The sequence below is a fragment of the Falco peregrinus genome, chromosome 8 (genome assembly GCF_023634155.1).
Source record: "Falco peregrinus isolate bFalPer1 chromosome 8, bFalPer1.pri, whole genome shotgun sequence".
Lineage (NCBI taxonomy): Eukaryota > Metazoa > Chordata > Aves > Falconiformes > Falconidae > Falco > Falco peregrinus.
The window spans coordinates 6,190,075-6,203,439 of record NC_073728.1 but is presented as its reverse complement, the minus strand read 5'-3'; the positions used below and the strand labels follow the sequence as shown (position 1 = coordinate 6,203,439).

The following is a 13,365-nucleotide window of genomic DNA, read 5'->3' as shown; positions in this document are numbered from 1 at the left end:
TCTTCCCAGGCAGATGTTCACAGAGTTACTTTGGTTAAGCCTTCCTCTCACAAAGCATTAGAGTCCTCTGCTGTGGACAAAAAGCCAAGAGAGCCTGTGGAAGGGAACTAGACGACCTTATGCTCTATTTAAATCTGACTTAGCAGAACTCCCTCCAGAACTGAGCTGTTCTTCATACTCAGCTCCCTCCAAATTTTTACTCTACTGGAAAAGAAACAAAATAGTTTGGGTTGTTTGTTTTTCCTCTGATGCTATTAGTTCTTCTGCATTAGAAACACAGTTGCAAATGCTTTTCACAGCTTCCAGGTTTTCCAGGCTCTTGTTGCCATCAGTTAGCAGGCCTCTTAACATTAAGCGGGTGAATCCTCTGCAGAATAGCAGTTCCTTTTCCTGTTGGACCAGAATTTGCAAATTGCCTCCTCCAGGGATTATGACCACGCCAAAACAAAGGGATTCAAGTGTTCTGACTTAAGTTTTCTTTAACAATAAAAAAAAAAAAAAAAGTTTTGTGGAGCACTCTAACATATGCCTTTCTATAGCTTAGAGAGCAAAATCTCTACCTTGATATCCTTTCTTCTGTGGGCACAAACAGTCCCTCCTCTCTGCCCTCTTTTCAGGCTTTGGGGTTTTTTTCTTTCCAGAATCTCCTTTTGCTTCAGTCTCCTCCCTGAATTTCTCCCTCCCTTAAGGTACTAAACCACGTGTTCTGGAGATCAACGGACTTTACTGCTCTTACCTCCTTGACTTGCAATAAACTGGGGACACTATTTGACAGGGAAATGGAAAAATGCCAAAATTAAAAATCTGCTCCCAAATGAATATGGAGGCAACTGGTCAGTCAAATGCTAAATGGCATGGTAGAAATTAAGTGCCTAGATGAATAATGTAAAACTCCTTCAGATATTGCAAGTATGTGTTGCTACCTCTAAACTGAGCTTTTCTAGGTCCATAAAATGCCTGGGATGGTGGGACTGTAGTCCTTACTGAGAAGACCAATATAAAGCAGCTTCCCTCACTTTAGTACAACACAGATGAGTTGTTTCCTGTGTTTGAACTATTTTTAATAATACTTATCTGAAGTATTTTTTGTATCTGAAGCTCTTATCTCTGCCTTTGTTCTCAAAATGGTCTTCTGTCCCACCTCCGTGTGTGGTATGACACAACTGCTGTGCTGGTGAAAGCCATATGCAGGAAAATGCGTGCTTTAGTTTAAAAAGTTTCAGTGTAAAACCTGAAATTGTATAGAACATCTGTGCATTAGATAATAGGTACAGGACAGGAGTTTAATTTGGACAGAAATACCTAATTTCAAAACAATAATGAAGGTAGTGTTAGATTCTTGAAGCGTTTGTTTTTTTTTTAAACTCATTTTAAATATGCTGAGAAGTGGAGAGCCTTTGCTTTGTGAAATTTCAAAGAAGCTGCAAAGTCAAAAAGAAGGGAGGTGGATTATGTGCCGTGAAGGTATGGGTAGCATTGGAATCGCCATTTGTTGCTGTGTATTTTGCAGGCGGTAAAAAGACTTAGATGGCTGTGGTTTATTAAGCTTTATTATATAAGATTTTTTGGTTGACAAGTTATGCTCTTCATAGAAGACAAATGTAAATGGCATGTGATAGTATGTTAAGGTATTCAGAAGAAAAGACTTCTGAAAAATTTCAAATGCCTAATAAGGTTGTACTAAAACAAGTTGCTAGGAGAAATTGGGGTCAGCTGGGTGTACTGGCTCCTTAAATGAATAGATTTTGTTTCAAGGAATCACAGCCTAACTGCCTTTTATTTCTCAGCGTGTGATCTGTGCATCACACACTGGTTTAACTGTTAAATTGGTAGTCTATACGAAGAGGGTTATGAAGGCAGAACTTCCACAAAGAATTGGACCTGGAGTTGTGGGTCTTATTCCTACAAGAGATTACTTACCAAAAAACTGAATTTCCTAGAACTGAATGTGATTTTTCAGAATTTACTTCTGTAGATGCTTCACAACATATTCTTGTGCATGCACGTACACAGATACCTTTCTTCAGTTTCTGTGCTGCCTGTGGATGTGGGAGAAAGCCAGATGATTTGTTTCTGTTTCCAAGTGTTTGGGAGACTCTCTCTAATTAAGGGGAACAGGATTCCTGTAAAGCTGATCAGACAGAACTGTGGAGAAAAGGGTAGCTTGATTAACAATTAATTTGATACTTCTTAAGAAGGGCTGCTTGTGTGTTTCAGCCTCCCATCCTACCGTTTAACACCTGAATGCCATTACTCATTTTCAGGCTCATTATTTTGTGTTCCAGTTTGTCCATGAACTTAGGTTATTGCTCAGATTGAGATGTTTGGCTGTGGAAGTAATGTGCAAAACATCATGGCTTGCTTCCTTTGGGTTTCTTTTTTAGATCAGATCTACAGGTGATACTGACTCTGTTCAAGAACTGGAAAGAGATGCTTGGCAGCGAGAGAAAAACATGTTGCAGAATGCACTGAAACAGGCTGAATCCAAACTGGCTAAAGCGAGTGTTGAAATTGAAAACAAACCAGTGTTAGAAACTTGCAGTCCTAAGGTAAAATGATCATGTGATGGCCAGCAAATGGGCTGTCTGGAGCTTGGTGAGCAAGCAATGTCATCGCCACTAGCGTGTTGTTTAAACCTTTGACGCTTGGTTTGCTCTTGCTGTCTTGCGTGTTGTGCAGATTTGCTCTGTAAGAACTGTTACCAACTCAAGATCATAAAAGCATCTGGAGAGTTCCGTCCTTGGTAGTCCTGTTCTTGGGCATTGCCTAAGGGACTAATGTCACATGTCGAACAGGCAATTTAGTAATTTTTCTTCTTTTTTCAAATAAATATGATAAAACTTGCTGTTGTGGCAGAGCCAGGAAGTGTACAGCTCAGATTTCTAGGATCATAAGTATCTGTCAGATTATGGCATTTAACTTTCACTTATTGCTGTAATCTTCACTTGCTATTTTAAAAGGTAATTTTATAGATGAATAGTTTAATATACAGCTAATTTTCCTAATTATAGGAATATTATAGGAATAAAAAATATAGGAATAAATATAATAGGAATTTTCTAATTTCCTAAATTAGGAATGCTTTCCTCATATGTACGGCATCAGAGAGGTTCCTTTGTAACTTTCTTGGTGTTAGACAGGAACTTGCACCAAAAGCAAGCTAGCTCTTTGGGATCTCTTTCTACTCTTAAATGAGAGGGAGAATCGGATTTCTTGTCTAAGCATGAAAATACTGAACATCAGTTATTTTTAATTTTCCCCCCTCTAATCTTAAATACTTTTTATTCTGCTGACACATTTGCTTGTAATCAAGTCTGATGGGTGCTTATCCCAATATGCTTTCTGGTTAATATTTATTTAAAGAAGATGTTATTTTGCTTTGAAACAATCAGGAGTAAAGTAGTCTAAACTTGGGTGCTTTTTAGCTGTGTATAGAATTGTTCCAGCTGCTCTTGTGTCTGCAGTATGGATGTCTGACATGAAGATGGCTTATTTGTGGCTCTCTTGTGTTTTGTACACCAACCAGTAACCATGCTAAAACTTCCTAACCTAGCCAAGACTTCATACACATACAGAAATCCAGTAGACTTGGTACAAGCCTCTATGTCCAAACTGCCAGAGTGTATACCGCTACATTGACCAAAGCTGGCCAAGTCACAAAGTGTTATACAAATACTTGCTCAAAATGTCATTTTAGAGATGTGTGCACTGCTTCCGTACTTCATAATTATTAAATAGCTTGCTATAATTTTGTAAAGCAAACCAGGTTTTAGATACCCATGAATACCCAAGTTGTGGGAGATTTTGCTGGAAAAAGCAACCAACTTTTCTGAGCTTTCTATAGTAAATCTTAACAGTTTTTTTTTTTTTTTTCTTTCTCTAGTTGCAGAGATTATATAGGAAGTACCTTAGAGCAGAGAGCTTTAGAAAGGCTCTAGTTTTTCAGAAGAAATACCTCTTGTTACTTCTTGGCGGATTTCAGGACTGTGAGCAAGCGACCCTCTCTCTAATAGCACGTATGGGAGTCTACCCCTCACCTGCAGACCTGCAGCTTTCTGGATTCCGATCCCATCCTTTTACCAAGTTTAGATGTGCAGTCAAGGCAATCATCGCGATATCAAGGTAAAGCCAAAACACTTGCTGTCTCTCATACATGGTGTTTTCTTGGAAATTTAAAAAATTGGTAGTTCCTTTGGTTTATCTTACATTGATATTAAGCAAAAGCTATCGCCAAAACTAGTTCAAACTTGACTTGTTCGCTGTAACTTTGGTGAAACTGCTATTTCAAAGTCTATGCTAGTTGGATGTGTACTAAACTTAAATATTTATAAAGAGCTGCTGCTTTATTGAGAGATACCCAGCTGCAATATATTTGAGAATTGGTACACAACCATCACAAATTATGTCCTTTCAGGTCTGACCCTTCTCTGTTTGGACTCACTGAATAGCCTGTCTTGTATCAGAACGTGATCATCTCGTTACTGATGGTTTTCCTCTCTTGAATCCAGTAGCCTGAGTTTTAGTGGATATGGTTTTATCGTACTCTGCCACTTAGTCTCAAATGGATTTGTTTGCTGTACTTGGGACAGTATGCCATTTCATGATGGCTTTTGAGTCCGTTTAATGAAGAAAAGTTACTTTTGAGCGATTTCCTTGCCTAGTAAAAATGATTACTAGCAAGTTTAAGACTTTCAGGAAATGGCACAGGATGTGTTTAGGTTGTTGGGTTTGACATGGATGCTATAATGGTAGCAATGTCAAAAGATGTAGGAACAGTGACCTCCAAAGCCACTCCTCCGAGGCAGGAAGAGCTGCCACAACTCTCTGGAGATTAGGGACAAGTGGAGGCGCAGTGCCAAAATGAGCAAGAGAGGATTGTTGCAGGGTAAAATGGGATGAGCCTTCATTCCAGAGGCTGAAGTTGAAGAATTCTTACTCCATTCCTGCAAAGATTGTTACTTCTGTTGTTTAATATGTTTCATGCCAACAAAGAATTTAATATTAAAATTCAGTGTATTTTTGCTTATTTTTAATGATTGTACAAATTTATGTTGTTACTAAGGTTGAAGTTTTTGGTGAAAAAATGGAACAGAGATAACAGGAAGAGTGCACAGGGAGAAATCGTTTCTCATGGTGTACGAGGTAATACAGGTAAGCGTTTTGGACAAGTACATTGTTTTAATCATAATTTCTCTTTAGTGAACAGTTTAATTTAAAAAAAAACCACCAAAAAAAATTTTAACTGTTACCGTAAATGTGTTTATCCGTTTCATGAGCACAATGATTATGAGTTTACAAGGACGTTATAAGAAATTACAATTGAAAGCTTTCAGAATTTATAATGGCAAGCTCCTCCTTTACTCCCTGTATTGCAACTGCTGAAGCTGCAAAACTAAGTTCCGTCATGTTCATAAAACTCAGAGAATTATGTTTTGGACAATTTGAAGCTACCTGTAATGGAAATGAGTGCCACAAGTTATTCATAAGGCAGAGACAAATGCTGCTGTAATAGTATTAAAATGGGTACGTGTGGTATCAAAATAAGCCTTAGAAGTGGTGTACTTGCTGGTGTTACTAGAGGTGAAAAAGGGTTTTAAGTGGTTCTAGAAGTTCAGAAGAGGCTTAATTTGATGGCACATACCCCATAATGATCTCCTTAGGAGTTTAAGTGCTGTCGACAAAGTGGAGTGGATGGATAGATGGTCTGGTGCAGTTCAGCAAGGACTATGTTCCTTTGAGTTACTTAGGGATGTGTTTGTAAGAATTCAAACGTGCATCTTCTTGTAGTACCCAATATTGTGGAACTGTCTCGTTTTATGTAATATTCCATTACTGGTGGCTTTTCAACACTAAACAAAATGGTATGTTTTTAATTACCTGGTACTACATAATTTTCACCGTTTCTAAGTTCCTGGAGATACTTAAAGTATTTTAGCTTCCTCCATAAAACCACTACGGTGTAGTTCCTACGAAACGTGAGTCCTGAAATGCATGCTGAACTTTCTACCTCACTACAAAATAGCACCTTGGCAGCCTCATTAAAAAGTACTTGATTTCTTTTTGTGATTTTGAAGGACTTATCTGAAGGGGTTTTTCGTTTTGAATGAAAACAAAACAAAACTCCATCCTCAACCCCAAACCCTTATGAAACCAAACAACAAGCCCTCTTCCTTTCTCTGATCTCTCTAAAGTTTGAGAGTGTTAAGTCAAGAGTAACATATATTTAGAGCAAACAACGTTAAAAATTTATTGAAATAAGTATTTTGCTCATATTAACCATTGGAACGTGCCCTGTACGGATATAGCAACAGCTGATGAAAAAGCAAGTCTGGAGAAAGAAAAAGAGTGCACGTTCACAGTTTGTAGGAAGCAGCTGTTCAATATTGAAATGTCAAACTTCTGTTAAATCTGGTTAAAACAAACAAAAAAAAACCCCCAAAAACACAGCTAGCTGTGGAAAATGTATTTTAGCTGCATTGAAAACCACAGTTGTACTCTGCTGTAATTCTTGTGGGTTTAATTGGTTATGTTTATGATAGCCTGTTTTGAATGGTTCCCAGTGCATAGTTTTTTAACTGTTTCCTATTTTACACAGCCTCTGCTGCTAGAACAGAAATTCTGAAAGAGCAGCAGCACCCAGCTGTTCACGTCAGCTCTCCCCCAACCAGGGACACTGGGCTGAGCCACAGAACGAGCTCTGCAAGATTTGTGAGCCACTCCCCCAGATCCTCCTACTGCTCACACAACAGGTCAGTCTGCACTCTCTGCCTGTGTTTAATCACCCCGATGGATGGTCTTTCATAAAAATGTAACCACTTATTGGAGGAAGTACTTGAAGAAGGGGAGTTTGCTTTCTTACATCTTGTAAATGTTCTATTTCTTTCAAGATGCTACAGGAGAAGAAAATTTCTTGTTTGCTTTAAGCATGTCTAGTGTTCTTACTGAGAGCCTTCCTAGTGGTGTTCCCCGATCTGATTTGGACAGGCTACAGGGTTTACAGTGGCTATGTCTGTTAGCCTTTGAGGGGTAATTCTCGTTGCCTTTGCTAAGCTGGAAGTTAATTTCTGAGCATCCTGTGGAAGCAGCTCCCCTACCATATGGCAGCGCTGCATTAGTATTAGCAGCCTTCAGGCTCTGTGTGTGCACGCAGAACGGGAAGGGGAGAACTTGCGAGGTGTGTGCTGTTGCAGTTTTTCATGAATTATGGCCAATTCTGCACAGAAATACAATCCCAGCTATTTGTTGCTGGGTTGGATGTCACAGGTAACATTCTGCACAGTGCTGCTATGACAGTGCCTGAGCTGCAAGCTCTGTGCTTGAGTTGGCAGAAGGTGGCCTTCAGTCGTTGCAGAGTTTCCCACTCCCAGGCTCTTCTGGGACCCAGAGTAACCTCAGGCATTGCATAATCCATTACTGGCTGTAGTGTATCCTCTCTCAAGCCACTCCTCATATGCAGCTTCCTCCTGAAAGTGAGGATTTGCAGGAGCTGATGTGGAAAATAGCTGTTCTTGGTCTTGTCAGCTTGGGACGTTTTGTTTGTTTCTTAACCTCCTTCCTAAATTAGAAACTTGCAACTAGCAGGCAAGAATCTTCCTCATAAAGGACAAGACTAGCCAGGAAGTAGCTGTGGTGATCTATAGGTACGCAAAGACAGCAGATGCTCCCAATTATGTTAGGGTTTTTAACATTGCTGACTGGCTTGGGGGACAGGACAGTGCTTGTCACGAAGGACAGGTAGTGTTCTGGTTTGCATAGGTTATAGCAAAACATTTTGGAGAGTTGAGACCTGCAAGCATTTCCCAAAAGACTTAATTCTACCCCTGCCCTATTCCTCTGCCCTGGCACATCTCTAGGTCTGACAGCCACAAACAGTAGCTGGCAGCTTACTGGTCAAGAAAAGTCATCCGTATCATTGGGAACAGAGGTGTTAATAATAGTAGCCCCTGACCGATTACTCGGTGTGACTGGGCTAGGGGTAGCTCAAGCGTAATGCGGGTCCACGATAGGTTAAACGATGCCTGTTGCTGCTTTTGTTTGCTGGCAAAGCTAGCAGAACGGAGGGATGGTCAGGAGCTACCTTCCGCTGGTGGAAAAGTGCAGGGGGAAGGAATAGATCTGAACTCCAAATAGCAGTATGTTTGTGCAGAGCGTCCCCTCCGATGTAGATTTCTGCTAGTATTTGAAATTAGTTGTTAATGTCCAGAAAGGAAACTAGCATACCATCTGAAGAGTCCCCTTCTTCAACCTCGTCTTTCAAGATGGCATTTTACCTGCTGAACAGGAGAGGACATGTCTGGATGCAGCATGTTCCTCTTCAGTCCTTCTCCACAGAAGTGAGTCCTTTCCCGCTGGGCCATTTAGACTTGCCTCTGAATGCAGCTTTCTTACCTGAGGGGCTCTGTGTTGCGTATCAGCAGAGACAAATTCATAGATACTCCAGCTTTAATCAAAACGTGCTTTTTTTTTGACTCCCCTATATACAAATCCACCCAGTCCATAGTGTTTTATATGTAAGTTTGTGGTGGTTTTTGCTGTTGTTCCAGTTTGATTTGCACGAATTACTGCCAATATGAATTTAAATTTTATTGTATTGATTTGAGTATATAGTATGAGAAGAAATAAATAATGTGTTTTCCTTTTAAGATTGCATCCATCCACAACTTCAGCTTCAGAAAAGGCACTTGCATCTACTCAGGATTCTGAACAGTCACTAACGGAATACATCCACCGCTTGGAGGTTATCCAGCAAAGACTAGGGGGTCTACACGGTAAGAACAACCTTGTTATCCCTCACAGCTGCCAGAAGAGCCTGGGCTGCTTTTTGCAAGGTTCTTCCTACATGTTGCCTATAACACTTAAAGCATGTAAAGAGCATCATTTTAATGAATAATTGTAAGGGGGGGTGTGGGGAATTAAGTAAGTCTCTGATATGAAACCTTTCTGTGAATCATATCTAAAACTAGTCCAAGTGTGACATTTCCCAGAATAAGTTCTTAGTGAAATTCTTCAAATATAAGGCTGAATAATTTCATGTGATTTCCGCCCCCCCTCCTGTTATTGTCTAAGTAAGCAAGTGTTGCAGTTTAAATGAAGTTGTATGTAGAACTAATTTGCTTTAAAGTCAAAGACAACCATTGTAATAACTGAACAGGGCTTTCTCTGCAACACAAACTATATAGTATTTCCTTCATTTATTGCTTCCTTATATTCCACAGTAGATTAAAAAAAAACCTTGGAGGCTGGTAAAAACAGCCATCTAGTTCTAAAATTGACTGAGGAGCACACAAAGGATGGTAGTGGCACCTACCTTTTGCTATTTAAAACACTTCCACCTAATTTCTAGACTTAATTTAGTTAGTTTAATAGTCTAGTTGCTCTTGTTATATCTCTAGTTATATCACAGAAACTCCTTGTCCCAGGGAAGTACTTACAAACTGTCATCACATCATCCTCAAATCATCTCCTATCAAGATATGATTACATGTGTTTTCCAATGTTCTGTTATTTTTGAGACGCCTGTCTAAACCTTCTGCAGTGTATTAGTATCTCCGGATTATGAACAACAGAGCTGGACCTCCAGCTGCAGGGTCATTTGTGCTAGACCAAATACAGAGATAACCTGTTCCTTGTTTATATGTGTAGCCATCGTATTGCAGGGCAGACTCCTGCTGTCTGCCTTTCCCACCGCAGGGCAGCAACATAAATTAAACAGCAACACAGTACTTACAATGTACTTCTATAATATACAATGACAGTTTGTGCACAGAGCCTGCTCACACAGCCCATGCCATGCTTCTGCACACCGATCCCAGCAGGTGGCGGGGGGAGGGCACCCATCTTGGCTCAAATGGCTGACGGGAATGGGATCGTGATGACCACGGTCCACGCTGGGATATAACACAGAGCTTCATCCCAAGCCCAGGGAGAAGCACAAAGCTCCAGTGCTGCCTCCTGTGTGGAAGCTCCTGAGAAGCTATTGCCCTAGGGTCTTTGGTGCATCTTCCCTAAAGTTTGCTTCGCCCATCCAGGTTGATACAGTGTCCTGGTCTGAGCTAATATGGGTCACCAGGTCAGGTAATGCCATTGACGTTTTCATCCAGCCTTTATCCCTTTCATGGGCTATGGCTGGCTTCTTCCCCATGTTACTTCTGGCTGCTCATCTCCACAGTTTACTTCATGATGCTGCTTTTGGGTCACTATGGTCCTTGATCTCTAGGCAAGCACTGATGATTACTTCCTTCCACCAGCCACTACCCGTGGCTTCCCAGAATTTCAGTCAAAAGCTGGGAAGACGGCCAGGTAGATACTTGGCTGTGGCACTGCGGGAGGGCTGTATGGATTCCTTTGCATGTTACAGCATCTTATGTCCCTTTTGCTAAGCATAATCGTTGTCACCTGCTGCTTCCCAGGCTGACTTGCCTCCTGTAATTTTCCTTTAGCCTTTGTCCAAGGATGTATGCCTTGATATTGGTTGTGCCAAGATGAGAAAAATATTTGACCATATCCATAAGAATCTCTGCCAGTCACCAGTACTCTTACTGCAGGCCACTTCTCTGGTTGTCACTGTCAGCAGATCCACCTCCGTGGTGATTTTTATGGGACAAGAGGCAGGGATTCAGTCACTGATCACAGCATTGAGTAATGACTCTTGGCCCTGCAGTCATTGCAGATGCTCATTCAAATCGTATCTACCACACTGGCTCCTCAGCAGTACCAGGTCTGAACATTTCTTCTGTACTGTAGAGGTGCTGTATTGCTCTCATTCACTTTCCCTACGATTTATAAAAGGCATTATTTATTGTGACTACTGACTTTACTGCTTTTTGAAAAAGAATGATTCTTAACTTCTGAGGCAGTTTCTTTATGAGAACATGTTACATTCCTAACACACTTTTCGTCTTAACTTTAAAAAATCAAACTTTAAAATTACGTGTTTCTCTAGAAAGAGAGGGAACTTGGCTTTGTCAACATTCATGGGAGCCTGGTACAGCTGGACAGCAGCTCTGGGGAAAGTCTGAAACATTGCCTGTTTTTCTGGCTGAGATGATATAATTTAAAAGAAAAAAAAAAGTTTTTTGTTTAAAAAAGGCTAAGCTTTGCTTACAAATCCTGGTCTTGCTTATATCACTAAAGCCAACAGCTACAGTGACACTTCCATATAGGAACTTTGATGTTATTCTCAGCAGGATTTTACCTAGAAAGCTTAATACTGTCACTTTGCGGGGTTTTGTTGTGTTCCCTCCCCCACCCCCAAATACTGCAACTGTATATGGCAGATATAGATGGATAAACGAATTTTAGAATTGAAACCTGAGAGCATTTATAGAAATAAGGTATTTTACTTTGTGCTAAGTTTGGAATAAGTCTTCCCCAACTGGGGCACCATTAATAAGAATTCTGTGGAAAGTGCATATAACTTCCGTAATTTTCATGTTACCAGAATGATGATGATGTCAGGAACTACAAAATGATGTTGCGCCCTTTAGAACCGTGCTGTGAGCAGAATGATTTCCCAGTTTCTAATGAACTTCAAAACATCTACTCAGTGATGAGACCTTGTCCAGCAGCAGAGCGTATATTGAATAACTACAAGAGTGGCGGAGTTGAACTGAGCAGCCCTGTTGCTGTGTGTAAAGCAGGGCTGTGGTGGAGCGTTGGTCTTAATGTGTGAAGGTTTGCTTTGGCAGACATGTAAGCTTTCAAATCTTGTTTTGTATTGCTCCTAGGTGGCTCGTGAAAATGGTAATTGCTTTCAGTGTAGCTCACATGAAGCACATTGAGAAAATTACTTGCTGCTAACTGCACCCTGTTGCTTCATAACACAAGCAGTTTTCTAATATTCATTTGTTCTGTTTAAATTTAGGACAAGTTCCAGGCCCACCTCGCCAGAGAAACATGAAAAACTGATGAGAATGCTTCTGAAATCTGTACTGCGCACCCCCCCTGCATTACTACTTCCTTCCAAGTTGGTCCATACTGAATGGGGAGGCACTTGTGATCTCTTGTGCAACTGAATAAAGGGCAGTGATTTTGCAGATTTTTATATGACTCTTTTTATTATATTTTAGTACTTTAAGAGGAAATTACTTTTCAGTAAGAACAATGTTTTACGTTCTCATGTGAAATTACTACTAAGTTAATAGCTGAAGTGTGCCTGCATCACTGTATTGAAAGTTGGCGAGAGTGTCTTTGGTGTTTATTTTTCTATAGTGTATAGGTGGATTCCGTGTAAAAAAAGTTATTAAATGGCATTTTATTAGTGAATTCTTACATTGTATGGTTATTTGTTTCCACCTATTTACTTTTTTTTTTCCTGTTTCTAAAATTGGGTTTTAATATTTCTGTAGGATTGTTCTCACTAACAGAACAGCTAAAATACTCTCCCAAATGTGAAAACATGTGTAGCTCTCTGTGAATTTAGGGTTTGCTCTTTTGGTTTTACAGTAAGTCAGTCCTCCCCCCCTCAGTCTTTCTTACTGCATTACAATTCCATGTGAAGCCACCACTCCTTAGCTCTTCTGTGACCAAGATATGCACTGGCACTAAATGAAATCTGTGATTTCACACTCGTGCATAAACCGCACTTTCAATTTTGACTTTGAAAGCAGGAGGGCTATTAGACCTTAGGGCCTGTACTCATAATGAGCCAGTAAGTAGTGATGTTGCCATTGATGACTAGTTTTAAAATCGGGCACTTGTAGGTGGACAATAGAGCACCTTTTAAAGGACAAAAGATAAATTTTATGTGTGTATTTAGTTGGTTTTTCGGCATGCCCAGGTGTTCATAGGTTGACACATCATAAGAATCGGATCTGTTTTGGCTTTGCATTTGCATGGTTTTAAATCAGTCTACAGGGTAAGTAATTTAATGTCCCAAAGATGCACTGTTTTTAGGTCAGTGACTGATAGGGTGAAAACAATTCAAGTATTGCCTTAATGTGTACACAAAAGCCCTAGGAACAAACACTATTTTCCCTTGGCGCTTTGTGCCAGATCTAAGCATAGTGGAACAGTGGATAATTTAAGTGTTCCTATGCATAGTTGGCCTCATCCTTCTAGGAAATGAGAGCTGTGAATGAAGTAAGGCTGGCTGTTAGGGGTTCACCTCTAGGCAACATGAGCTATCAGTAAATTGATGCTTTGGCTGCTGAGGCTTCCCCGGCTCAGCTCCCCGCCACCACCTGCGGAAGCCAAGCACACAGCACCACTGGACAACAGCGCTTTTTCCTGCCTCTGCCCAAGCCTCTGCAGGGCTCGCATTCAGCTGCGCGTTCAGTAGGGACCTTGCTGTGACAGTCAGTGCTGTATTATTCCCCTGCCCTGCTTCCTCCCTTCATAGAGACCTCTTGCCCCACAGGCACCGAA

The 13,365-nt window shown here is 40.5% G+C and overlaps 1 protein-coding gene across 15 annotated transcripts in view; it reads left to right on the top strand.

The window, feature by feature from the left end:
* PCNT (pericentrin) overlaps positions 1-12,264 on the top strand; it is a 91,714-nt gene extending 79,450 nt beyond the window's left edge. For 14 of the 15 annotated variants that reach the window (XM_055811592.1, XM_055811591.1, XM_055811590.1 and 11 more), the window contains 6 exons: positions 2,385-2,549; positions 3,884-4,122; positions 5,063-5,151; positions 6,596-6,749; positions 8,644-8,768; positions 11,864-12,264. In XM_055811592.1, coding sequence (XP_055667567.1) covers positions 2,385-2,549; positions 3,884-4,122; positions 5,063-5,151; positions 6,596-6,749; positions 8,644-8,768; positions 11,864-11,907 — 816 coding nt within the window. In that variant the 3' untranslated portion in view covers positions 11,908-12,264. The remainder of the gene's footprint in view (positions 1-2,384; positions 2,550-3,883; positions 4,123-5,062; positions 5,152-6,595; positions 6,750-8,643; positions 8,769-11,863) is intronic. The other variant, XM_055811586.1, reaches the window with a different exon arrangement.
* The last annotated feature ends 1,101 nt before the right edge of the window (positions 12,265-13,365 follow it).